Genomic DNA, 27,896 nt, shown 5'->3' on the forward strand with positions numbered 1-27,896 from the left:
TGGGAGGGGGGACAAAGTTCCCCGTGGATTTCGATTCCTCCGTTCGGGTTCGAGCGTTTCCCGTGCGAAATGGCGAACACGCGATAATTTGTTCCGTTTCGCCCCACGATTCGATGCGTCCCTCGCGTGGACCCACAGATACGTGTGCATCTTCGGTGAAAGAAACGAGGGTGGGCGCGGATACCGTGGAGAGCACGGTGAAAACGGGGCGTGGGAGGACGAGACCGTGATAAAGTAGAGACTCGCGGAACCCTCGATTGTGGAAAGGCCCTCGCCGAATGGAAGCGGGCGTTACAAGGGTGGTGTTACGATTGTTGGCAGGGTCGGGGACACAGCTGTCTGCGTCAGAGAAAATCCATTCCATTTCCGATATCAGGGTCATAAGACCAAAGCAAATCGACCGTCCACGGTCTTTAAAGATACCTTACATCGACAGATTTCACACACGACGATTTGACACTGTCACTGACCAGGTGGATCAAGTTGTGTTCGAATCTACTCGTTTTTACGCGCAGACCACCCCTTATTTTCATTCTCCATAGTTTCATCTTTTGACTAGTTTTGAGCAGCGTCTGTATCTGCCTCAGTAATCTCTATATTATTTTCTGGTGGCCATAAGTTCCAGTTCTTTGCACCCTTGATAGATTGGTAAATTTAATAAAATAATTCATGAGGGGTTGCTTCCACTACCGAAAGCCTTCGCGTCTCCTTTCGAGTCGTATTCGCGATTCCAGTCACGAACAGTCAACGCGTTAAACAACGTCTTGTACTTTTTGGTAAACCGACACGTGTTTTCCACCTGAACGTGTCGCCGATGGACGTCTCGAGTTGCACGACTGCTTTCGAGCGGAAATTCAACTTTCACGTCGTGTCGTCTGCTTCGCTTTCGGCGACCAGCGAACAATGACGATGGGACCGATCCAACGACAAACTCATTACCATTTTCTGTTCACAAAAATCGTCTTCGGAGGAACATCTAACTTTCTAATCAAAAGTATAGAAATTTCAATTTCTAACCTGCGATTAAAAATCGTAAACAAGGGTGAGAACACGAGAACTCTGCGAAGAATCGCAAAAATGTTGCTTCGAAGCGGGAATAGCGGAGTCTGCTCGTAGTTTCCCGGGCTTTTATCGCCTAATAGTGGTAAACTGGTACCAGAGTATCGCTCAGGAGACAAACTAGGAGGTAACGAACTGGGGAGGAGCGAAAGGGACACCCTCGGATCCAAAGGGGACGGTTACTGACCTAACCCGTGTCTGTTTCGACGCTCTAGCAGCGTCGGCGTTAAGTGTAATAGAATGCAACGCGAGGGCGTCCTTGGTACCTCCCTTCCTCCTTCTGTCGTCTCAGGACGGTAGCATCCCTCTGTATTAAGATATCAAATGGCCAAATCCGAAGTCCCCTCTCCAGATGTCATGTGCCCGAGCACGAGCCACGGCGAGATGGAGTCACTGCTACCCTTTTCTGCTGGTAATGTATCGCTTGCCCTCACAGCCCCTGGAGAAACTCGGGAACACGGGGGTGGGTTTCGGGATCATGAATGAAATCCCTCCTGGAGGGTCGAGTCTGGGGTGCCTGACCCTCCGTACCCATACCCCTGCCTTACTCCTGGCCCAGGAGACCACCCTTTGCGCTCTCGAAACAATAACATGACCACGTGGACTGTCCACGTGTTTTTGTCAATCGACGACGCCATTCCGGCCATCCTGCCACCAAAGGTGTTCGAAATTCCACGGCTGAACGTGCCTGAAAGACTTTTAAAATTGATCAGAAATTATAACAGCGAGTGAATTTTAAAGAGTGGCTATATATTTCTTCCGGCACACGCGGTCCATAAATCTCGCACAAATATATTTTGCTTTTCACTCATTATACTTCTCGTTTTAGAAAATGCTTTTTTCACACGGCGATAACCATTTTCACGACTGTAGGCCGGAGTGAAATACTGCCGTTGAATTAATTCACGATTTTATACATCGAGCCGCGGAACCACGATAAATCCCCTCGGGCGAAGCTCAAGTCACGCAATAAAATACGAAAAAGTACACTGGAGAGTATCGTGTGCCAAGGATGAACGTATCCAGATAAAATCGTCAAAAAAACGATTTAAAGATAAGGAACTCGGTAATCGTTACCTGTATAATAAGAGTTAAAGGACGAATTATGGCGATATGGTTTATTATCATCGAACGGTGGAAGAATTCGAGATTAAATCGTGAGCTAGTCGTGTCGTTCCTGGTTTGTTGGTCGAATAAAATTTCGCCCGTCTCCGGGCGTGCACGTCGCTCGAATAAAGAAATTAAACACGGTGCGTGCACCAAGTCCGACGTTGTATAATACCTGGTGCAGAAAAACACGGTATTAAGTATTCCCCTGCTGCTTTAAAAGCACGGTTACATCAATTAGTTACACCTGCTCGCGGCGTCGTCGCGCGTTCGCTCCGTAGTTTCCACGCCGGGGTCCCGGCACCGTGAAAATGGCGCGCGTCGTTCGAGACACGGGGGACGTAAATCGTCGCTCGGTATCCCAGAGGATTGCATCGTTACGTCATCTATTTCGGGACAACGAGAAACACAGAAGAGGGGTGACACGGTGCACGCAGCCGGGGGTTGTTTCGATACGAGAATAGAACGAACCGGCGCAGACCGTCGCCAAGAAACTCGATCGAGGGTGAATTCCGTGCAAGGTCGAACCGAAGAATCTCGCGAACGCCTCGTCGTCTCCCAGATCGCGTGACCCCCGCGTGCCCAAAATTTCGATAACGGAGAAAGCACTACATCTCACTGTCCCTCCATTAAAAATAAAAATATTTAGTAAAGAAGTAAATATTCCAAAATGAATTGGTGCAAATTTAATTGTTCGATGGATGAGAATTCGTAGTAAAATTTACTTTTTGTCGAATGAAATTCTAACCCCATATTTGTTTCTAAATTCTTTTAAGAATTAGAAAGATTCAAAAGCAAAGAAGAATAGAAGAAGACTATATTGCAAAGATGACATTTATCTCATGGAAAGGCTAATTACCTGACTGTACCTACCATCCAAGATGGCGATATGCCTCAATTCTGATTTTGCCCCAGGGTTTTTTTGCACGTTCAACGGTACAGTTCGTAGTATTTTCCATTTATTTTATTTATTTGCCGAGTCGATCGCGTTAAGTACCTTGCACACTCGAGCCCGCTGCACACTATAGAGTAATAAGCAAACACACACGCGTGTCTCAATGAAACGTCCTCGTTGCTGGCGACTCGCGAGAGATTTCATGCTCGATCAGGGAAAAATTGAAATCGAGTGTATCGAGGTACAGTACATTGAACGTGAACAGAGTCGCTGTAGATTAACGGCTTGAACGACTTCTTTGTTCTTGATCTTGTAAAAGAATGACTCGAGAGTGATACGTTTTGTTCGACATTATGAATCAAGCCTATTTTTACGAGCCAAAAACTTTCGAACCCTCCATGGACCGATCCCAAATATTTCGTCGCGTTTCTTTTAAATCTTAAATCCATTAATACGCATTGTTTGAATTTTCAAACATTAAAATCCTTCGATCCGTCCAGAAGTTATGATTTTTTAAAGATATTATATTTTTTAATATAATTATATATTCAGGAAAGAATTTTTATCTCCAAAGTGCGTAGGATTTCGGGGGTATGCGTATTCACCAAAAATGATTGTAATTGACCCCCCTAGCTAAACATAATTTTTTCAAAACGATTTGAAATTTTTTTCTTTCAGGGTAACCGGACAGTTATGGTCAGACATTATATTACCAGTAATGAATTTTTTTCTCGAAAGTACGTAAAAATACGGGGGTATGTCTATTGACCAAAAATGGTTAGAATTGACCCCTGAAACTAAAAGTAATTTTTTTCGAACGATTTGAAATTTTTTAATAATTTTGTAACGAAGCCTTGATCAAGAAATTGATATTCTTGATTTTTGTGTTATTTTGGTCTCTAAAATCTCCTTTAAATGTTTTCATTTGGATCAGTGAACCCTCCACGATCGCAGTGAACGTTCGAGCGAGTTGGTCACGAGTAGTTCGCCGATATTCATGGATATCCATGTCTGGCTGTGATCGTAAGCGCCGTAGGTGGCGATTTTCTTGTCTGGTTCGTTAATCGCGTTTCTATGACGCCCGCGGTTTACCTTGCCTTCAGTTTCTCAGGCAGCCCACAATGGCCAGCTATCTGGGCCGGCTATTTTCCCATGAACAAGGTTGGAAGGTCGTCAGGTCGAGGAGGGCTTGTTACATATCCCTCTGCTTATTAATCCAGTCCTTAAACAGACGTCTTTTCAACTCGACGCTCCCCTTTCCCGGAACACGTACATTTTCCCTGAATTGCCGAGCGAATCGTCGAAACGATGAATACACGATAACGACACCGCGTGTTTCTCGCCACCGTCGATCGAACACGGATAGAAATTTATGCAACCCCTCGGCGTGTCCGTAAACCAGGCATTTTCTATCGAATCGTCGAAGCGAAGTCAGAACTCTCAAATCTGTACGTCCTTAACGCCTCTTACTCGACATTTTAAAAAAAAATAGTGAAAGGTCGAACACTTGAGCAGTAGATATAATTTATATCTCTCGGAATAATTACAGTATCGTGCTGATAAATTGTGTGACTGTGTATCAAAACATATCCTTGAGGCATTTCACGAAAGCAAGTTTAACAATTGATGGAATGTATTCTTCCCCGTATCGTTTACAACGTGTAGTCTAGAAATTTAGGGTTCACTGGCTTTGGAGATTAGAGTATGTATCGATATGTTCCGTGGATTAAAGGACGTTGAACCTAGTAATTTTATCGAACGAAAATAAGCCACGCGAAACGAGCGTGTTTAGCGGTAAGTGGAACGTTGGAGGAGCAAGGTGGATTAAGCAGAAGTTTGTCGGAAAAAGCGTGTATCCTGGTTGTCTCGGGTAGCTGCAATTTCAGGCTTTTAGTGCGTGTATCGCATGGCCGTGTACGAGCCAGGCACCCTTGTACACGGTGTCACGGGGTTGTATGGAAGCCAGCTGCAAACCGGCCAACCGAGACGGACTAAGGTCGCGTATACTCGGAAACGTAGTAAAAATAATTATTAAAGCCGTTACCATGCCGTGCCGCGTCTGCGCGATCCGCGCACGCGAAATATCGGGGAGGATTTCTACCGGAAAAACAAACTCTGGGACGCTAAACGTTCTAATTTTTTCCCCCCAACAGCATTGTTGCTCGATACTCCAACATATTACGTCTACTTTGCATTCGATTGCGTTTAGAAAATTTCATTTTTCATTTTTGAAATTTCAAACAGCATCAGACATTGTTTTTCAATCATAAATCATCCCTTAATAGACTAAAAACACGAGTTAAGTATCCAATTTTATTCGGGAAATAAACGATTCAAGTCCTGAAGTTTTTGTGAAATAAGTAAAAAATTTCACACGCGACGGAAGCAGATGCAGCTTATGGTCTTCCGATACTTTCGAAAATAATTTCTGAGGATGATTTACAACCTCGTTATGCTCGACGGTGTCCCATTACGCGTTCAAAATTTGTCACATAAATCGAAATTATCAACGATAACGCGTATCATAGTTGCGGTTCTAAAACGCAGCTGGGACGCATCGAAAAAGAAAACAGCCAAATTGCAAGTGCAGTTTTACGATGCAGCTGCGAACTCTCCGAAATTGACCTTATCGCGCTCTAACTGCAACTGCCGCGTTACGATGCACTTACTGTCTCGTTCACACGGACTGAGTGCATCGTAACTGCAATTGCCCTTCTACAATGTAGTTGCTACTTGTTAAGGTAACAGAATGCAATAAAGCCGCGGCCAGACTATTCGAATGCGATCATAATCCACGGGGAATGTATAAAATGCATTTCGGTGGCAGGCGACCGAAAAAAAGTTGCATACCTACGCGCAGTCGCATTTGCATAATACGGGTGCAATTTCGATGCATCGTTATGACAATGGTTCGTCGAAATGCTCAAACTACATAGTGTAATGGATAATTTTCTTCTAATGCAACCGCAATTATGCGCTTCGGGGTACAATTAGGCACAATTGCAGCTTTCCGATGCAACATTAATGCACTCGCGCGATTACAATACTTTGATACAACTGGAGCTGCAATTGCAATTACACTGATCCACCGCATTAAGAGGTATCATAGCATTTGCAGTATTTTAATGCAACCGTATCTGCCAATTGCGCCTTCCTGATGCAATTTCACCCCGTAATTGCAACCTTCTTATGCAAGTCAAATATTCTAAAACGATTGCGATCGATCGCTACGGTGCATTCGGGTTCTCATCGCGACTGCAACATTCCGATGCAACTGTATTTGCAATTGCAAGTTTCTGATGCAACTTTCTGACGCAACTGCAATGCTCCGATACAAGTGCAATTACGATGCACCGATGCAACTCGAACTGAAATCGCAACTTTTTGATCCCAGACAACTACGATACTCAAAGTGTGGACTGCAAATGGGGAATTCGTCGGAATAATTAGAACATCCTGTGACCATAAATGTAATGCTAGGATGCAATTGCAGCAACGTACTGTTGTCGTGGCTATTTTTAAAATTGCAACAGTGCAGCTATATCAATTTTTTTTGTTTTTGTTATCAGAAGATTCGAATTTCGGAATGGAGAAAAATCAAACGAGAAATCCTAGTCTAACGGGTTTCCCGCGTCCAATGTTCACGAAAGTCATCGATTTTGACCAACGTCGCGGAAATAATTCGGGATTATTATTATTATTTCTTTTCTCCCGTCCGGAGCGGTTGGATCGATCAGAATGCCTGACTGGCTTAATTCCCAGCGCGGGAAATGGGATTCCCCGTTGGCCACGATTCTCTCGGATTATTACGTTCCACGGCTAGCGACCCTCCGCGACGGAACAATTCGATGATTCGACCGTATCGATACGTCGTTCCAGGGACTTACGTAAACGACTCGGACGGAATTTCGGCGGTTTCACGTTTCTCGTCGCCAGAATACCTTCGTCCCTACACGACTCACGCTGACGAATCTACTAAAATCCTCCTCTTTCTATATCAGAGTCAGCCACAACCTTAAAGTTTGCATCAAGGACCGACTTCTGTTAAATATAAGGGCGATTTTGGTAGACTAGATTTAATAATTATCCGTTTATCAGATTTTAAAGCGTGTGTCTGTTCAATCCGTGCCATCGTCAGGATTATACGGTATTTTTGCCGACCTCGTTACGAATGTAAAGCCTTCCACAGGTGGTCAACATCCGCGTCGACATCGATATCGAGATCGAGTGGCCTCTCGAATCGAACCAAAGCGACCGAAAGCTGCTCCAATTAGGGATTTCAGCAACGCGATTCTCGTCCCTAATCGAGTCTAAATTTTCCGATCGTAAACGTAACGAATGTACAATATTAGAGAAATAAAGTGGTGCATTCGCGAGAACGTCTTCGCATGGTATAATTACCCGTGAAATTACGTGCCATACTTAACGTTATTGCCTGGTACGTACAGAGAGTAATTGGCGCGTCGTGTAGCCGATAAAACGAAATTTTGTTCGACGATACCAGTTTCGGGAGTATCGTCGCGTAAACGCGAAAACGACGAATGCACGCGGTTGCAAGCGGAGAGTGCACATGGTACGCTCGATAACCTGTCCCTCGGACGTACCTACCATTTTTAACCGTCGCACTTCTAATGGGTGCAACGGCTCTTTCGAACGGCGCGCCGACCATCTGTCGTCCACTGGATATGCTTTGACGAAATTAAAGTCAGCTGACCGAGAAACCGAACATTTTTAACTACCGCGGGAATTTCGAAAGCATTTCTCACGGACCCCGCCCCTCGTTCACCCCATTTGCACGCGAAATTTTACTCTGATCCCTTCCTGGAATTTTTGGAAGTGCTACCAATTAAAACCAATACATCTACTTAAAATACCAGGGCAGTTTCTGCATTTATCATATATAAAACAAATGAAAAATACTTCTTCACCACCAAATACACAGTCTTAACTTTACCCTACTGGATATGAGATTTTCGAGAATAATTTTTGCTCTCTATACTGTAACTTTTATTTCACAGTTTGAATTTTTGACTCGACCACAATACATCGACTGAAACGAAACGAAAATTGTAACGCCAGGTGATTGTTAGAAATTTGAACGTCGCTACAGATTTGATAGAAAGTTGCCAACGTCCTTAGGAGATTATCGAAGGAACATTTGAAAGGGCGACGGAGGACAAGGAAAGGTATAAGGGACGATATTGTAATCGCCTTTAATGGCGATGAAAAAGCATCGTTCAGATTTCGGGATTGCGTTTGGAAGTGCTCGCGACATCCAGGCCCATTGAAATCGACGTTTTCGGGGGTACGCGTCGCGACGCATTCAACGTTTTTATCGCGACTACCCTCGAATGTGCGCGACACTTTCACAGAATCGCGCCGCGCAGCGAAGAGAATGAAAAGAGCAGACAAAGGGAGTCGCGGGGGATCTCGATGTCGAATTCTTTCATTAGCCGAAGGACCAGTCACGGAAATCCGGGATTTCGGTGCCGTTTTATATTTCACTCAGTCTCCCCAACAATTTTTTTTTGTTTTATTTCATCCCCCCACCCGTTATCTCTCCCTACTTCCAATCACGGCCACTGTTCTTTTCCCAGATCCATTTTTTCCGCCATCGAATTGCCTCGCGACGCTCCGGAGGATTTTCTCGTTAAACGCAATTTCGAATAATTATTCCAATCGTTGTTATAATCGACCAAACGGAAAGTCTATCGACAGAACGATTCAACCCCTCAAAAATCACGAATCTCTTGGTGGTATTTCCATATTCTCCTGCACTTGGAAATTTATCTTCCAAAGTAATCGTCGATTCCGGAATCATCATAGAGATATCGTATCGGTGGTAATTAATCAATCGGGGGGGACAAATCTTCCGGTCAGTACAGGGTTTAATAAAGTATCTTTATCTCCGATACAAGTCGGGGGAGCGACTCTGAGCGCAGAAAACGGAAACAAGAAAAAAAAGGGGCGAAGCCGTGGGATGTTAGACGAGGCAATAAAATTTACTGGAAGATCGTTGTCGTTGGTCGCCCTCTGGCCACGAGAAATCAGAATCTACCATTTCCCTGCAGCAACGTTACTGTCAACAGAAGCAGATGTCCCGACACTAATCATTTCATCTGAACCGGGGCCCGTGTTTGGTTATAATACCATCTTCCTGGGCAAATGTTCGCCGTCGCAGGGACTTTTAGACAAATACAAGGGCCGGCTGCCACCGTGCTGTTTCCTTTCCCTCGTTGTTTGGAAACTCAAAAGTATATACGCATTTTCTGCTTAAATAGGACTTCTACTTAAACAGGGAGTCGGGCTGCAACCCTTGCAGCCATTCGACTCCTCAAGAACGGTCTGTGAATCGCGGCGGATCGCTCGAGACCCAGACGGATTGAAATATCTGAAGAAAAAGTGGCTTTAAACTATTAAATTTCCTCGGTCTGTAGCTGCTTTATCTTTGTTAACGCATTGAGATAATTAATAAGATATGCTAATCGTATGCTACTTCAACGAGCACGCGATTATGAAACTAATCGTTTTTTTTTCTTTTAATATTCATTTCAAGTGGCAATTAAATATCGATTGTACGTAAAGTGTCCAGATATATCGAGTTTTAAGGCTCTATAAGGAAGTAAAATGATCGTTGCACCAACGTTCGAGCCCGATAAGATCGTAGATCTAGCGGGTCGGATTCCAGTGATACGTTTTTAAATATTTTTAAATCGTTAAAGAGATAACAGTGGCCCGATGAATATCTTAGAGTTATCGTCGATGAACATTATAGATAACACGTGTGTTTGAGGATATCGTATTATCGTTGCACCGACGTTCGAACTCGATAAGATCGGATCCATCTATCTAGAGAAGTCACGAATATTATCACACGAACACTATAAATAATAAGAAACCAAACTTAAAAAAATATTTTGTTTTATCGAACGCCATCGTGAAATCAGTGCAGATAGTATCGACGGCGGTATCCTCGTTCAAAGTTATTTAGCGATCATCTAATTTTACGATCCGCGCCGATATCGATTGCAAAGGGTGCGTGCGACGTCGCTGAAAATCTTCGTCGATCCTCGGATCTGGTGACGTGTTTCTTATCGAGGGCCGTGCATCTGTCGACCAGGAGATATAAGGAAACGTATTTACGAAATATTTTAATTAGCTTATCGGTTGGAATCGGTGCCAGCTGCTGACGATGCGCGTGCTTCTAATTGCTGATCTAGACTCCAGATGACGATCGTCGCCTCTCGTTCTCTTTCGACTTTTCTGCATTAATCACGTGAACTTACTATCGCGAATACCTGCGTGCATTCTTCCCCGAACTCGCGTCAAAGGAAGAAACGCGAAACCACGGCCTGTTATCGAAACGCGAACTTTTTGCGACAGACACATGGAAAGATATCGTTTTTTGCTTTCGCCACCCCTTGATTCCCGCTTCTGTACTTAATTTCATACGCACGACTGGTTCCAGTAATTAGTGCCTTTTATTCTATTTCGATAAAATCGTTGCACGAAGATTCTTAAATTATTTGACGCTCGAGAAATAATACATATAAAAATTTTCTATTGCGTCGCGTTCCGGTGTTTTCTTCGTAGGTTTAGCATTTGAGACATTCTTTAGCCGGTGTATGTCAGGACTACCGTCGTCAGCGACGAAGAGAACGGAAGAATTGATGCACGGTATTAAAATTAATACCTTATCGTCGCGATATTACGGCACGACGCGTTACGCATTCATCTCGTCACTCCAATAAGCTAATTATAACGCTGTCGAACACGCGCTTTCTCGTGCATCCGTCCCGTTGGCTTCCAAGGAAAGCATCGAACCGGGACTTGAAACGTGGGAGAAGAGCGAGTGGGAGATCTTGGAGGGTGTCTTCGATAACGTCGCACGGCAAAGTCTCTCCCCCATTTCTTCGTGATATTCAACGGAAAAGTGGCTTTGCAAAAACCCCTGACAATTAAAATCTCTCCGTCGTGTATACACGGTGCAACGAGAAAGAAACAAACCACCGAGGGTGAAGATATCGAAGAAAAATAAAGGGGAAAGTTCAGAAGGAAATGAAAATACACGGCGAAAGATTTATTACCGTGGTAACAACGTTTTATTGTTACGCGGATAAAGTCAAAGAAGGAACGATATTAAAAAACAGCTTAATATCTCGCGTTCGAGTTACGGTGTTCAAGAGACACGCAACTGCATTCGGAGACCATAGATCATCGTGCTTGAAATCATGTACCGTTGCAGTTAATGAATGAGAAGGCCCACGTTGAAAGTCGAAAAGTAATTTCGTCATTTCGACAAAAAAAGATCTTTTCCCCGCAGCTGCCCAGTCGTTACTCTTACATTTTGGTGACAGGTGGCTATTGCGTTGAATTTAATTTTAATAAGAGACAGCCACTCGCGACGGAACTTAAGTGACAGATTCGGGAATGTTTTGCAACCTGTAAAGCACTACTATGGCGAGCGAGGATGGCAGCCTGTTGTTAGAATGCCGTGTACCTTCCGATGGATCAAAAATCGTGAATAAGTTCTGAGAGCGGTGGACAGCCAGGGACGCGGAACAGAGCTATTTTTCGAAAAGAAAGGACAAGTTGGCTGAAGTATGCGAGCGTAGAGAGAGAGAGATAGTAGGTGGGAGAGATGGATAGTCGGATAGGCACGCGTAGATGGTCGTACATAAGGTGCAGGAGAAGAGCAGATCCCCGCGCGAGTGAACATCGAGGTCCGAGGCAGGCGGAAAACGTCCCCTTCGCGCGGCACACGCGTGGACGATTATGGTCTAATTCGCTTGTACGCGCATTCCCACCAACCTACCTAGCTTACCTACCAACCTACCTGGCTGCCTCGCATGACAGAACCGTCTTGGCGAGCGAACGAGGAAAAGCGTAATTGTCGGTACATTCGATAAGCGTACGCTCGAAAGATAGGGGTGTGTCCCCTTAATTCCATCTCCCTTTCTCCGTCCCTCTTTCACCTCCCACCCTTGCACACTTCACCCTGATTCCTTCTCTCTCTGGTTCGCGACCCTCTTGTCGTCAACCACTGGTCGTTCGTCCCTCTCTCTTGTACGTTTCTCCCGTCGATTCGTCCTGGCTTTCTTCTCTTCCCGCGCTTTTCCTCCTTTCTATCCCTCCCCCTCGGTTCTTTCTCTCTCGAGTTGCACCTTCAGGTTCCACCCTCCGGTACCCCCGGTCGCCGCCGTTCTCGCGTAAATATCGCGGTTTCTCGGTAAACAGGCGAACGCGCGACGGGCAAAGAGGGACTGCCCCGGAGAAGGAGGTGCGTGCACACACACACGCACACGACGCTGAATTTGCGTGATACTGCGCGATTACGGGCGCGTGTGTAGGTGCAGATGCAACCCACCGGCAGTGGGAGGGCGGAAGAGAGCGAGAGGGAGCGAGGAAGAAGGGTGAAAGCGAGAGAGTAAGGGAAGCAAGGCAAATGTCAATATCGACGATGCATCGCCAAGAGAGCCGCACTTGGGGCGGGAATGAGGGCGTAATTAATCGTCCAAGCAAAGAAATTCTCTCTTTGTCCTTTACCCCGGGACCCTGCACGGCTATCCGTCTTCCCTTGAGACGCCGGAACCTTCGAAATTTAGCTTAGGAGAGACTTTTCGAAATTGTTTGCCGTCCGTTTTGTAAGCATGCTATTAACGGGCGGAAAGCGGTCGGTTCGAGGCACGTTTGACCCAAGCTAAATTCGTGTGCTCCGGACAATACGAAGCAAAGCGTTTGAATAGCGAATTGGAACTGTACAAGCCATACTTTAAAACGGTTACTTTATTTAATCTCTACGGAAAAGTATCGAGGTACTTGTGCCCTAAACCTGATAGTGCAAGAATTATTATTCATCGTTTATACGATAGACTCGGTATAAATTTATTACTTATTTACGAGTGTTACGATGTTGTCAAGGCAATCGTAATGTTATTGATTCGTTACAACGCGATTCAGTTTTAAGGTAGTAGAATAGTAGTTCGATACATCGAGTGGGGGAAAAGTACTCATAGCGCAATACTTTGATTTTTCCGCGACTGGTCGGTAAAAAGAAACGTATCAGCTGATGCAACTCGACGCGCCATCTGTGAACCTAGCTAGAAGGTTGTAGTTCTTCGTTCCAGGTGATAATACAGGCCTCTGCATTGAGCGACTGTCGACAAGAGACGGGCACAGCTTTCTTAAAAACGAAAAGAATCACATACGATCGTTCCTTTACTTCCGTATGATTCTACAAACAAATACGTAACTGTCTCCGCCAAAATATTCTTCATAATTGCACAATTGCACAGTATTTTCTGAATTGACCTTACCGATCGTGGAAAATGCACTTTCCACTAGGAACTAAATTTCCCAAGATGCTCGTGTATCCTCCGAGGAATCCCCTAGGGCTGTGTCGTTGGTTACTTACCAACCTTCCTCCAGCCAAATGTTCCTAACGTTTCCCCCGAACGAGGATCGCAACGATTATCGAAATATGGTGAAAAATTTGTGTAATTTTAAAAATTACGAAGCGACGTGGATCCATCGGAATTCTAAAAATAAAAAATTCTACTCCGACGCGATTTAATTTGCTACGTATCGCGCGAAACGTGCCGAAGGGTGATCTTCGCCGTCAGCGCACCGTGTAATTTCCCCGTTCTAATTAACTCCGTCAGCGCCCGATAATTTCCAGCGAGAACGATCGAAGTGTATCGCCCGCGGGGGCTCGCTGGACCCGTCCGCTCGCCCACCCCCTTCCCCAACCACCCCCCTTTCGAATAATCCGCATCGTTTTGTCGTCGCGGGAATCTAATCTAATACCGCTGGCCCTGGAAGGTTATACTTTTATTAAGCGCGTCTATTGGGCTTAACGAGGTCAATTGAGGCGATACGGTTTGCCTTGATTTTACGATAGTCCGCCGTCGGAACGATAACGATCCGAATGCTGGGACTCGCCGCGCGATCGACTCGATCTCTTGCACCGATCGATGCCGGTTACCGAACTTAACAGACTGTTCGATTGTGTTTCAGCACCTGTACCATCTGCAAACGGGCGAGGGTGCGTTCAGAGAGAGGGGGAGGGGCCGAGGCAAAGGTGCAACGAGGGTAAGTAACCTAAACGGTTCCTAACCGCGCTACACCCTGCAAATAAATCCTCTTTGGATCTTTGTTTTCAACCTTTGTCTGAAACAGGTGGGCCTTGTCAAGCCTGACAAGAGGTCCTCGATTTTATTCAAATTTCTAGACGATTCTAAGCAATTCTAAATAGATAACTAATTTCTAAAAATTCAAATTCGAACCTAGAACCTTGTAGTATGAATCTACCACCAGTCTTAAATATTGTTATTATAAGTTTGAATATAATCGATGGCTCGAGTCGCAGAAGTTCGAATTTTCGAAAGCTGGATCCCCCATGAAATTTTACGATCGCGGGACTGAGATTTGTTACAATCTCGCCCGAAAAATATTTGGTTCGCGTAACTCGATTCGCGAAAAATCGCCCGTGCACGCTATTCTTCCACTTATCGAACGGTTCCCCGTGATCGATGACGACACGACGAAATAAAGTTTTGAATACAGGGAACGCGCGAAAGCGGTCGGTTCATAAATTGATATTCAATGTTCCTCCCGTCGAATGCGGCGTACGATCTACAAGACGGGGGAAAGAATGAAAGCCGAAATCTCGCAACATAAACCATCCCTTTTTCTCTTCTTCTGCTGAATGAATATTCGAGCGAACGACTGCGCGCCATTTTATTCTTATTGGCCCCGCGAAGGACGGCGATTTAACATCTTCAGGCACGCTGTACGTTATAATGTACGCGAACTTCAAACAACTTGAGGCACGCGAATTTTTTTTTCAGAACACAATGAAAAGATCGAGAGCGACCAGAGGCTGAAGGGGTTCGATGTTTTATCGACTCGTTCTCGTTACGATCGTTTAACTTAATTACGTCTAGCGAGCTTCGAACAACTTCAGGCGGTCGATAAATAATATGCACGAAAACGAAACGTTCGATGATTTGATTTAAAAGAAATTTCAAAGGATGCCACGTAAAAATTCAATATGGTGGCGGTTTACACTTTTTACGGTTTATTCTTTGGTAGAGGCTCGTAATTCGCGAGATTTCAAAGGGGCGCCGATACGCGTCTCGGGCGCGATGTCGTATTTACGCTCTTCGCCGTGGATCTCGTTTCCGGTTCCCGCGCGCGCGAATTTCTTCTTTTTTTTTTACTCCCCCTCTCCTTCTTTATTCCGTTTCGACGACCACTACTCTTTTTCGAGCGCCCTCGGCTCGCCCACTTATCCGTCGCGTTTCTAATTCTAGAAACGTGGTAACGCGAGAGTAAACGGGTCCTCTGTTTCGCGCCACTCGACGAATCCCGTTCGTCGAACTCGCGAACCCCCGAAAACGGCGTTTGTCACAATTTGAATCCAACTACAAAACGAGGGGGAATAAAATTCTACCCTTTAAAATTTTTTTATTCGTCATAAGAGTTATATAGTTGATGATGACTATCTATTTACAAGAATCCAAACTGTTTAAATAAATATTCAATGGGGGGCTACAAAAATACTTCTACCTCTATACTAATTTTTATTATCTTCCAAACAGTATATAAAAATTTTGCGCGAGACACCAAAGAATAAATAGTAAAAAATTCTAATATATTCGTTTCGAGTAACTTCTGGCCAACACTGTCGTAGAATTACGGTTAATCACTTGTAACCGATGCGTCGCGAACAAGTTCTTGTCCCACTGTGCTTCACCCTGCCGGCAACCCTTCGAAACCAGTCCACGGGGGTGGAAAACGATCGACGCGATCGCGGGTTTTCCGATCGCGTAATTTCCCGGCGCGGGTTCCTCGTCGTCGGTTTATTTCGAATGTATTTTCTTCGGCGGCCGCGAGCTCGCGCAAAGTTCTCGAACTGACATTAAGCGAGGCATGGTATTGATCGCGTCGCGACGCGCCTGTGCGCGTTGCACCGCCATGTTTAAAATGTTCCAGCTGCAACTGCGGCCCGCTGTTGCATTTCTCGACCGAACGATATCTCATCCGCGGCCCGAACCTACCACCTCCGCCTCCGCCGCCTTCTTCTTCCGATTTATCCGCGGCCATTTATCCAGCCACGCGAAACTCGCGAGCCACTCTCTTTCCGCGCGTCGAACTTCGCCTGCTGTTCATACCTCTGAATAATGATAATAATTTTTTTTAATAGTTTCAGATTCGTTTAAAAAAGATTCATTCCACCGAGGAAACTTTTTAAATCGTCTCCAAACAAAGAACTCTGGCGTTTATCATATTTTATCATAATGATGAATTATAGATCGTCGAGGAGGAACTATTAATTGGATTTTATCGTTCGGAAGTGCATAATCTTGGCTCGTGTATTTTCGAACAATCGAGATTTATAAAATAGCAAGTTTCGACTATAAATATGTGAATCGAGTCAATTAGGTTATCGCGGTTTAAAACGAGAATTATTGAACGACTAAAAATAGCAGGAATCATTTTACGAACCGATTGTATTATCTTTGCCCGCAGAATTCGTATCTAAAGTTTTCAGCGCGTTTTGTAAAACGCTATGAATTATTCCACGAATTGGATTTTCCTTTACATATATTTCTGGCTATAGATCGTTCCTCGATTTTCAAACTTGTTCATATGTAAATCCATTTCTATTGCTAAAAATTACGAACAATACCAGAGATGAACAATAATTTAAAATAAGACAATGCCTCTGCAAATAAAAATTTTTATTTGCCTCGTCTTTAATTCTAGATTTTGGTCTTCTCTCGGTTTTCACTCGTACGGTGAAGTAAAACGGAAGAGAGATAAGATAAGATTGTGACAAGTATCAGACGATTGCTGTTTCCTATATTTAAATACTGTAATTTTTTAAATCAGTTTCCAAGGCTCTACCGCAAACCTAACATTCCTGTCAGCCTTTGTTACCGAGAACCGGTACATTAATATTCAACTCACTCTCGATTCGTTTACTGTTTTCTTCGTGCTCCATATTTAGTCAGCATTGTATAACATTATGGGTTCGATTCAAAAACATTTTATATAACCACTGTAGAATAAGATCTTCGTCAAAATGTTCTAAATCAAAATTCAGACGAAGGTGTCAAACTTTCCTTATCAGGAAAATGTATAGAACGTATCTTAAACTGCGCTATATAGCGAGAAAAACGAGATTTCGGGGAGCTCTGTACGATCAATAAGACCGAAGATATGAGGTCGCGAAGTAGGCTACACAATCATTATTTTCGTAGATATCCGTTACCAGATCAGAAACCATTCCTTCTCAGAAATATGAATTGGAATACTTTCAGCAAATTTATTTTTTACAGTCACAATTAGTGAAAATATCGATGGCCTTGAATAATATTTTCCTTTGATATTTTTCCTATCGTTAAAAGCAAGCAAAATAATTAAAATCGTTGTTATCTATCAGAGAAACGATTGTTTAGCCTACTTCGCGACTTCATATCTTCGGTCCTATTGATCGTAAAGAGCTCCCCGAGATCTCATTTTTCTTGTCGCATAGTGTACTTTGAGATACGTCCTATGCATTTTCCCAATCCCAGGCATAGGAAAGGTTTTATACAGCAACATATAAAAACGAAGTATTTTCACGTGAATTTTTGCTCATTTTTTTACCGTCTTCGATGCACTGTATTTCCGACCTTATTTATATCAGTGAATTTAATAGGATCTTTTCCCGTTGAAGACTAGTTAACAAAATGTTATTTAATAGAAGATACTGAAGAATTGCGAGCTAGGACCAATGATCGATGCTCAATAATTACCCAGGCAAACAATAAAATAAATATTTAAAAATCCTGGAATATCTCGGTTTCGAAACGACACGCCTCGCTTCTTCGAATATAGAGAGATTCGAGAAGAAATCGCGTCGCTGGCGTTTTCCCTTTTGTATCCATAGAGATTTCGTCCCTCAACTTTTCCCGCGACAAAATTGCTTTGCATTCGGAATGCATCGATCGACGGGGGCCGAGTAATTGGAAGGAACGCGGTCTAGCTATCGTCCGCGTCTCCCGTTTCCCAGCCCCGGCGTGAAATAAATAATAAAACGCATAGTTACGGTTTTCCTATTTGCGCGGTGCAAGTGCATACAGCGAGCCGCTGATTTATATCGCGCCGCGTTCGACGAGCTTTTGATACCTTCGTGGGCGGCGGAGTGTTATCGATCCCTCGAAACAACCGGTGCACACGTGCGCTGGCACCTGTGCCGACGCAACGTCTTCGTGACAGAATGCAATTCCGCTTTTTCGCTGTTTCAATTTATATTCATCGGACGATCGATGCTTGCCATTTGAAACCGAGTCTTGTTTTCTCAAACCGGCGCGCGTAATGGCCGTACGTCGGCCTCGCTCCGAGCAATTTACTTATTATACCCCTGGGAGTCCACCCTTGATGGCCCATTCCCATTACGAGCCGGCAAAAAGATCGTCTTTTGCTGAATCCTCGTTGCGAATCCTCCGAACCTTGGAAATTTTACGCTCGCGAGAACGATCAAACTCCCTCGACCGTGAGAACAGCTAAAGTTGCAATAAAACGAAATAAGCAAAAGGTAAGACGAAAGTGAAGTTTCAGAATTCGAAGACGTAACGCGAAAAGTTGCGACCCGCTGTTAAAGACGACGAGGAGACGGTCCTTGTTGGGGGGGTTTGTTTTTCCGTCTAGATGGCCGTAAAACGGAATTGAAATGCTTGAAAACTTGATATCTGTGGCAGGGGTGCAATTGTTCGCTAGCATCCCCCTCGGGCGCGCCGCCGCGGAGGAATGCTTACTTTACAGTCGACTGGGATTTAGGAAGGAACCGAATGGTACAGCTCGTTGAGCTTAAGTGACTTCAAGAAGGTTGCGAAGGAAATAATAGCGGTGTTCCTGGGACCACACGACCGTTGTAAGGGTTAAGGCGCGCGTAATTGTAGCAAATCCCGAGTTTTCGGGGGCGGAATTCCCGCGACAATGGTGCGTGGATCGATCACGGGGACAAAAGGGGCTCCCCGGTGCCGGCCATTTGTTTCGAAACGAGCCCGCGCGGGATACAAATCGTTTAGAAAATTATCCGTAAAGCGTACGGGGATGTTTCGTTAAAAAAAAATGTCAGGGAAATCGGTGGGATTTTCGCCTATTTTTTTTTGGCCTGGATGACATCAATCATACACGAATGGCGGCTATCCGTAGTGTGTATCGGGTCTTTCATTAAAAAATTCCATTCAGATTCCAACGAATAAAAATGGTTAATATTTTTTTACATGTAGTCTATAAAATTTAGGAACGATAATTAAGAACACGACGTTTCTGGCGTGAAAATTTAAATAGCGGTTTTTGTCCTTTTTCCGCCGCTGTACCTAGCGTTCTTCGATGACTCTGCATCCACCGTCCTTGTGTTGGTCTCAAGAACCATTGCTACGGCGTCATAAAAGAGGAAAAAAAACCCGTGTCTTTCTATTTAAGAAGGCAAAGACGACCTTCGTGCGTCAAAAGCACTTCCACCGGCAAAGAAACCGTTGGTGCCGCGGAATGGCCTCATCCGCGACAACTTTTGTTAAGCAAATCGTTCCTCGACATTCTTCGGAATTTCGGATGCACCTCCTAGTTGTTGTCTCTCCTCAGCCACGTGCAATACCATTCTAAGCCTCGAGATTTGATTTTAAGTTTGTCTTCAACATTGCTCCGATTATATCTTATTTTAACATAACAATTTCTAAATAGTCGAGGGTTTAATATTGGCGCGGCGAGAGTCAAATCGAGCCGGAAGCCAGGTGTTCCGCGGCCCCGGAACGATTTAATCCGAAATCAATGGGAATTTGCGATCGCCGCGAGAAGATCGAGCCAGGTGGGGTATCCTGGATGAAATAATTAGCGGTGTTCCTCGTCCAACCCCTCCTGTCGTTGGGGCCGCCCTTTCCCTCGAACTTTATCCCCCGGTTCCCCGATCTCCCCCTCTTTTCGTCGTCGGCAACTAAATTGCATTAGACGAGAGAAAGGGGCGGTGGTAGCGGACGAGAGTAGGGTGTCGTTGACGACAGCGGCGGCGGCAGAGGTGTCGGAGGTGTACGCCATCTTGGATTCGCGAACAATGTGTCGGCCCCGAAGGTTCCGACCGGCAGAAAACGAAGACGAACCTGGCCGCGAATATCGATCTGGCCGCGGTACAAATAAAATGCTAATTCCCTCTCATCTCCGCGCCCCTCTCTTTCTCTCTTCTCGTTCTTTACCCCTCGACGGGCAATTCGCGGGAGAATCGAGGAGATCGCCGGTGTTCAACCGTGGGGGAGGGGGGTTTGATCGAGGGTGGAAACGATCGCGGCTAGGACGACGGGCGGGTTGAACGCGGAAACCGTCGGATCGCTGCCACGGCCAGCTTCCTGGCACGTTGTTGACGTACACAAAGGAATCGAATGGGGTTGCTGGAAGACCCTCAAAAGAGCGGCGACAGTCGAGGCGTGCTGCTCGAACCGTCACGAGACCGACGATTCTTTTTTTGACAACCCGAAGGGTGTGTTTGAGTTCCACTGACAGTCCGGGGATGTTTATTTGGACGACGCATTTTAACCCCTTACGTCGATTAATCGAATACAGGTTTTCGAAATAACACGGCCGTTGGTTGTGGGGAGACAAAGGATAGGGGTAGCATAGGGGTTGTCGGGAAGCAAAGTTCCAATTGTTCCAAGTTTATGCCTTCTAAATTAATTTGGGTTTAAAATGTCTGAGATAGATGAACCCCCAAAGATGTGAGATTTATTTTAGGAGGCTTTCGAATCGAAGGTTTAAGTTTTTCCCGAATCGACCCTGAAACGTGTCCCCGATTCCTTTCAACGCTCCTTGTACACGCGAGTTCCTCGTGCCTGTATATAGTTTAGAAAGTCCCCTCGGTTGGCATACTTATGCACCACGACGATTTGGTCCGTACTATTCTTCAGTTTCGCACTAATGATCCAGTTCTTTCTGGGCATCCAGCCAACTGGTCCGTCCTTGTTCGCTCATCCTTCGAATCTCGCTGCTCTCAGCTTCTTACTGATTGCGGCGAAACCTCGATTTTACAGGCCCCGATTTAAAGGGTAGAATCCTACGTCGATGAATCTCCAAATTACATGCCATTCGGTTCGTGTTAATTACTTAATTGGAGAATTTCTTCATCGCCTCCTCGACGTAAATAAAGATTTTTTACCTAACCCAGATCCCCCGTATTTAAAAACAATCAGTAGAGTACGACTTGGACTTCAGCGTAAGTAGAAACAGATTCATGGACAGACAAAGATCAGTCTTTCCGCTTCAAATGCAGAACAATCATCGAAACTCGAACATTTGTATCCCTCTTTATAATTTCTACGAGATTCTCGGATCCTAGAGATCTCGAATTTTGTCGCCATTTTTCGAGCCCTTCCGGGATTCACCAGTGACCAACAAAAGCGTCGAAAATAAAGCGTGACCATGGATACAAGAACGCGTAACATTGCACGGCGGTTTCCGGTTGGAATCGGTCCGGAAAAAATGTTCTCGATTTCCATTAGCATCCAGCGCGTGCATTATCGAGACCTGCCATTACGTTATTTACAGCGGCGTTTAAGCGTTTCTTTCCCAAGAAGGGCCATTAGCTGTTACGCGAGCGACGTAATAGAACCGTAGTTACTCGTTGCCTATAATTTTCGTTATTAGGATAATGAAGTTCCGGGGCCGTGCAAAATAATCGAGTTAGAACGAACGGTGACATTATTTATGGGCCACTTCGCGGGAACTTTCCACCCCGCACGAACTTCCTACGCCACCCCCCCGGCCCGTCGCCATCGTTTTTCCGCCCTTCCCCGGTTCGATTTCCAACGATTTTTTCCTTCGATGGAGAATCGACTGGCCTGGGAAGACCATGTACGATTAACGAGATTTTAATTACACGTCGAACGAGCTCGTAAATTCCGTGCTCGCCTCGCGCGTCTCGAATCGGTTCCGAAAATTGAAGAGTCAATGTAATTTCCCTCGAAATTAAATCAGACGACCCGTTATTAATCCGTTGTTATTGCTGATAAAAAAAAAATGTGTGGAGAATAATTTTTAGATGCTCCAAAATTTGTTTGCCCGTAATGAATGAAACCCTTGGACCTCATGAAACGCTAGCTATAATTATACGTAATTCATTCAATTAATGGAGAAGCATGAAAGAAGGAATTAGGACACGACTTCCGTTCTGGGTCTCGTATGGGCCTCTGCCTTGTCTTATCTAGACTCGCGGATAAGATAATACTATTGCCCTCTTATTTTCTACTGCACAAGTTGAGATAAAGATTGTCGTTACTTCGTGTGGTTCGAAAAGTCTTGGATTTACAGAGTAATTGTGGGCGACTCATAATGTATTAAAACTGTTGCAGTCGTGGAAGCTGCTTGATTCATTAAAACAGTCATGAGTCACGGTACCTAAAGTCTTGGATAAATGAAGAATTACAGTCTCGATTAGAACTATCCAAACAGCAATTATAAATCGTTTTAAGAGCTCGGTGTAAAATTAACCTCGATCCAAGATAAGCAATCGTTGATTAATTCCAGGTTTTCTTTCTTTAATAAGTTGCTGAAAAAAGTTTTGTGCAATCAGAACCGATAGGAGCAAAATATTCCACCTGAACCATAGGAAACGATGATCGATGCAATCCACGGTGCATGACTCTACGATTTCTGCTCCTGTTATCAGTAGGCTACACGAATAAATGTTTACCTTACGATATAACAAGTAACATGCCACGTTATGTTTAGATTATTACATAAATCTTGCTTGGCGTGCGCGACAGGTAACATTGTAGAAAAGCACGCCTACTTGAACGCGGGATTCCATCGATGAGTTGCAATCTATTTGCCAGCGTATCGCACCAAAGGGTGACGCAGCTTTTCGTTTCGAGGCTAACGAATTTATCCTTGATGGACGCGAAAAATAAATCGTCGTAGAAAATTTTTTATCGAACGGGATGAAAAGTACAAAAGACTTCTTCGAGAGACTAGCTTCACTGTTTAAGTTAAATTGATTCTTAAACTTGAAAATATGTTCCGAGCCATCCATTTTTGCCTCTAATACTCAATTTCGAGTTCGAAAATTTTACCTGCAAACTCTGTTTACTGTTGATTAAATTTCGAGTCGAGTATTCGGTGTAACGGAAAGAAACGCTTGATAAATCGTCCAGAATTAGTAAATTAAATGTTGTCTTACTAAACAAAGTTAATGAAGGCGCGGAATTATTCTCGACGAGCTATGAATAGCGGCCGAGTTTATGAATATTCAGTCTTAATAATGTTTCGTAACGTGGGGCAGATAAATCGCGTAGCCAAATGTAAAAGAAAAGCTGTTTGACTGCAGAAATTGCTGCTGCACAACTAGAAATATATCTTGTCTATTATTATTATTGAATAATACAATTTAACGGTGCCTTTAACAGCTAGAACAGACATACGTATATTATATTATATATTTCGATTTGTATATTGTAGAATTGTGAAAAGTCTCGTGTTTGTCAACTCTCTATGTAGACGCCAATAATGATGGACGATCCGCGTGATTATTTATGAATTCGAACAAAAGTTTTTAGGTGCATAATTACGATAGGACGAGGAAGAGTGTCCCATCGCGTCGTCCAGCACTCCATCATCGAAATTTCATTAAAATAGTTGAAGGCCGCGTGGCAGCGGACGCGTTAAAAGCAACATTCCGATCCATTTTCCTCCGGAAACAATAACGTGGACGTAAACCGTGGTAGCAATTTCGGGCGTCTAGACCCACGGTGCATTCTCCGACGATATCCTGGATATTGTGAGAGGCGTGTTAAGCGACCGAGGAAGCCGGCAATCGAGGGAATCTCGAAGGCTAACCGCGATTACCCAGAGTGGCAGAAGTGATTTGGCAAACGCGGAAGCTCCGGGGGCCGCGGCAGGGGAACTTGGCTTCCTTGAAAGGAGCGCCCGTTGGACAGGGAAGCTTCCGGAGAGGTCAGAAGGGCGTTATTCAGCACTGGTAACGCGCTCAGCAACAAGTTGCAGCGACGTTAATAAACGAACCCTCGAGGAGCCATTTTGCCAGCCGTTGGATATCCGTCTCGACCTCCGACCGTGCCAGCGATTTCTCGATCCCAAGGACGCCCGACGACAGAAACGGGCCAATATTTCTCCGAACCCGCCCTCCTCGTTGGCGAAAAATCTCCTCGACGTTTGTCCCCCTCCTTACCCCCCCGGAAAACGGAAAAGTTGCGCGAGGTTAACGGAGCGTCGTGTGATCGGGAAGGTAAATCGGTGAGCCGTGGAAAGGGAACGAAGGCAAGTTACACAGCTAATTGACCGTTATGGGCACGATCGCTGATGCAATCGAGTCGCCTTGATAACCCGGGACAATTAAAATATCGATGTCGTGATACAGAGAGCGGTTCTTTTTTTCTCGGGCGATGTTTTATTTGCTCGTTGCTCGATGGAGTCGACGCGGGGTTGTTTGACCGGTTAACGCGGCCTGACAAGAGATGGCAATCTCGTGGCCGATTCAGGTCGAACCGATTTTTCAAGGGACGAAACTCGTTGGCGAGGTGATTCATAGATACTCCCGTGCGCGTTTCGAACCAATAAGATAAACGACGGGCCGCGTTCGTTGTAAGTTTATGCGGTCCTGGTCGAGCCGGCATATTTTTTCTCGGTTTCTATTAGACTCGCGATCGAATCGACACGGTCTCTGACAATTAATAAATCACCGATAAACGATCGAGCCGTTCGGTTTCTATTTATAGATCGATGACTGGAGCCTCGTCGTGTTTACCGAAATTATTTCTATACTCGTTCTCTGCTCGATAACCTCGTTGCGTAATCTGCATACGTACATCGTTTCGTTCTTAACAGGTGAACGACATTGAATCGGCACCGTTATCGGTTCTCGCGGCCTATATTCACTATCGTTTCTCATACATCCCGAAAAGTCCGAATGGGAATGGAACGAAGATGAGATTCGAAATTGAACAAGGACGATCATCTCCTAACCAAAATATCCCCACTTTCCAGGGGGGATGGGGGCACAGTATGTTATCGTTCCATCATCGTCATCCTCGTCGTTGGAGCGTTGCGACCCTCTCGCGTGCGCAACGGTGAGCAATTGAACTCCGAGCGATCGGGACCAGAAAAAAAGAAGAGATCGAAACCGAAGGTGGACCTTTTATCGCGGGTTACGAGCATCGCTATGGCTACCTGCCGATGGCGGTCGTTGTCGTTGGCGTCGGCCACGGTAGCTGCGACGACAATGCCGTGGAACAGAGACAGAGCTTGCTACCACCTCGCGCGGAAGAGAGAACCCTCGAACGCGTCATCCTAACTGGAGGTGGCTGTGCACGATCGACGGTGGGGGGATGGCCGGGGTCAGGGGAGAGCCTACCTGACTCCACCAGGGAAACGTTCGTGTATCGGAAGAAACGAAAAGCAGTCAGCGGGGGTGGAACGGTAAGCGTAACACCGAGAGCTAGCGGTGGGACTAATTCGACCGGTCGTTTAAAAGTTTCGGATCGATGCCAGGGATTCGCCCCTGAATAGGCATCAATAGCTTCGTTAGATACTCGGGGAACGGAGAATCGTAGGAAAATCTAGGCACAGATACGGAGGATTCGTTTACCAACGTTCGATGAACACGTTACAGCCAACGGAGATCCTCCCGGTGACCCTCGAGCTGAGAACTCGCGCAAAGAATGGAGCTCTATAGTCGATTCAATTATAGGATTCACCGAACGACTACTCGAACCCGGATATTTCGTTTACTGGATGACTGCACCGGCCAATCGAGCCACTCGGATCACCAGACTTCTTCCTAATCCTAATAATCGAGGTGGCTGGCAGCACCCATACTTAAAATAACCACAGATGTGCGAGACACGCTGTAATTGAGATCTTTGATGCTCTCGTGGCCAGGGTTCTTAGCATTGGCTCCAGACTTATGGTCGCGGGCTCTGGAAGGGCGATGAGACGCTTTGCTAAGGACGATCCGTCCAATTTCTGTGCAATCGATGTGAAACTTCCCAACACTCGAGATCAATGTCACAAAAGCCTAACTAATCGAGACGCCTCCCTAATCTGAGTAATCGGGGTATCTGTGGACTACGTCTACAAAACGAGACAGTGGTCCTTTCAAAGAGACGCTTCAGGAGGGATTTTGACTTCTATAAAATTTCATCCGGTTAACTTGCGTCGGAGCCAATTGGTCTGATCGCAAGGGGAGCATCGATAGAATTCGCGAGGGCATCGTTTCCATCGCTAGGAGAGCTCCACGTTGTATGCTCGGTGGGGGATCGCGCAGCGACGTGGCGCGGGGCAGCGTACGGCACGTAGAAGGGAGAAAGGAAGAGAAGTGGGAGGGACAGAGAGAGAAGCGTCGAAACGCGTGGGAGGCGAGAGGGGAAACACACGGGGAAGACAAAAAGATATGGGGGGGGGGGGGTGGGAGCAGGGCGAAGGAAAGAGGGGGGTGGTAGTGGGAGAAATGGAAATACAGAAAGGGAGACAGCGCGTGAGATCGAAACAGGAGGAAAAGCGGAGGAATGAATCGGATGACTGACAGAGACGGCGCGCGCGACGTAAGAGGGGCAACAGACGCGGAGGGGCGAGAGGGGGCGTCGCGAAGGCAAAAGGGTGGGGGGTCGGGGAGGGGAAGGGTTCGTGACGAAAAGACACGAACGTTTCCGAGCGACGCGTAGCCGCGGCGAAGAAACAACGCGGAGGCGCGCACTTGACGCGCTTGCTGGATGACTCCGAAGCGACAGCGCGGGCGAATGAACCGCCGTCGGGACCGACTCCGCTGGCCATTAACCGTCGCTATCTCCGTGAAACAACGTCGCGGGGGTACGGGGACGGATCGATGAAAATAGAAACGGAAGAAAAATGGTCGGGTACAACCGAGTGCCGCGAGACGGGTCCTGGGTCCAGCGTCGCGAGGAGTCAACGACCCGCGGCGGATCGCGTATTGACCTTCAAAATCCGCGGTACGATCACTTTCGTCATCGACGGCCCTCCCCAGCCCCTTCTTTCGGTCCGGTATCGTTGCAGGGTGTGGCGGTTTACAAACCGTGATAACGCCACCGGTCGGTTTTAATGGGCCGCGACAGGCTGTTACGGGGTGTTATGACACCGCGGGACCAGTGTCGAGTTCACCGTGTCCGTGTCGTCGGTCGCCGGAATTCGTGATAGCGCGTCCCGATAAGAGCGACGAAGACGCCAAGTAGAAAAAGACGGTCGAATGTAGGAACACGGAGGGAAAGACAGAGGTGGAGGGCGAGCGTACACGTACCACGCGCACGCGACCGTGTGTGGACACCGTTCGCGAGGGTGTACGTGCGCACACACAGATCGACCGTGTACAGGAGAGAGGGACAGCTGGAGGAGGGAAGCGGAGGAGGAGGAGGTGGTGGAGGAGGGGGTGGGGAGTGCGAGGGAGGGCAAGAGGGAAGGAGAGAAGGCTAGCAGGGAGGGAGGACAGGCGAGGAGGGCTGCAAGAGGGCGGAGAAGCGTCCCACGGGAGTTTTTCGGCGGATCGCTGCGCGACTAGTGTGATCTCTCGCGAGTAGTGGTCTCGATCGATCTTATTGGTGGTAGAGCGAGGCTAGCGACGAGCAGTGCACGGCTAGCTCCGGTTGGGGGATCGCACGAGGCTCTCACACGGTGTTTCACGGTGTTCGGTAAGCGAGGATTCAGAAGGTGTCGAGATTGCGCGCGAGTAGCACACTTGGGTGTTTTCTGGTGGACCGTAGTAGTCGTGGGATCGCCGCGCAGTGATTCTACCTAGAGCACCGGTGTTACCTTGTTGAACGAACTGCGTATC

General features: G+C 45.9%; 1 protein-coding gene across 1 annotated transcript in view; it reads left to right on the forward strand.

Moving 5' to 3' along the window:
• The window catches only part of LOC122395997 (DNA N6-methyl adenine demethylase-like), a 138,460-nt gene that overhangs the window by 74,745 nt on the left and 35,819 nt on the right, over positions 1-27,896 (forward strand). The window contains exon 3 of the mRNA XM_043394044.1: positions 14,078-14,152. Within this exon, the coding sequence (XP_043249979.1) occupies positions 14,078-14,152 (75 nt within the window). The remainder of the gene's footprint in view (positions 1-14,077; positions 14,153-27,896) is intronic.

Source organism: Colletes gigas, unplaced genomic scaffold, assembly GCF_013123115.1.
Source record: "Colletes gigas isolate AHSC1104 unplaced genomic scaffold, ASM1312311v1 Colletes_gigas_Sc00006, whole genome shotgun sequence".
Taxonomy (NCBI): domain Eukaryota; kingdom Metazoa; phylum Arthropoda; class Insecta; order Hymenoptera; family Colletidae; genus Colletes; species Colletes gigas.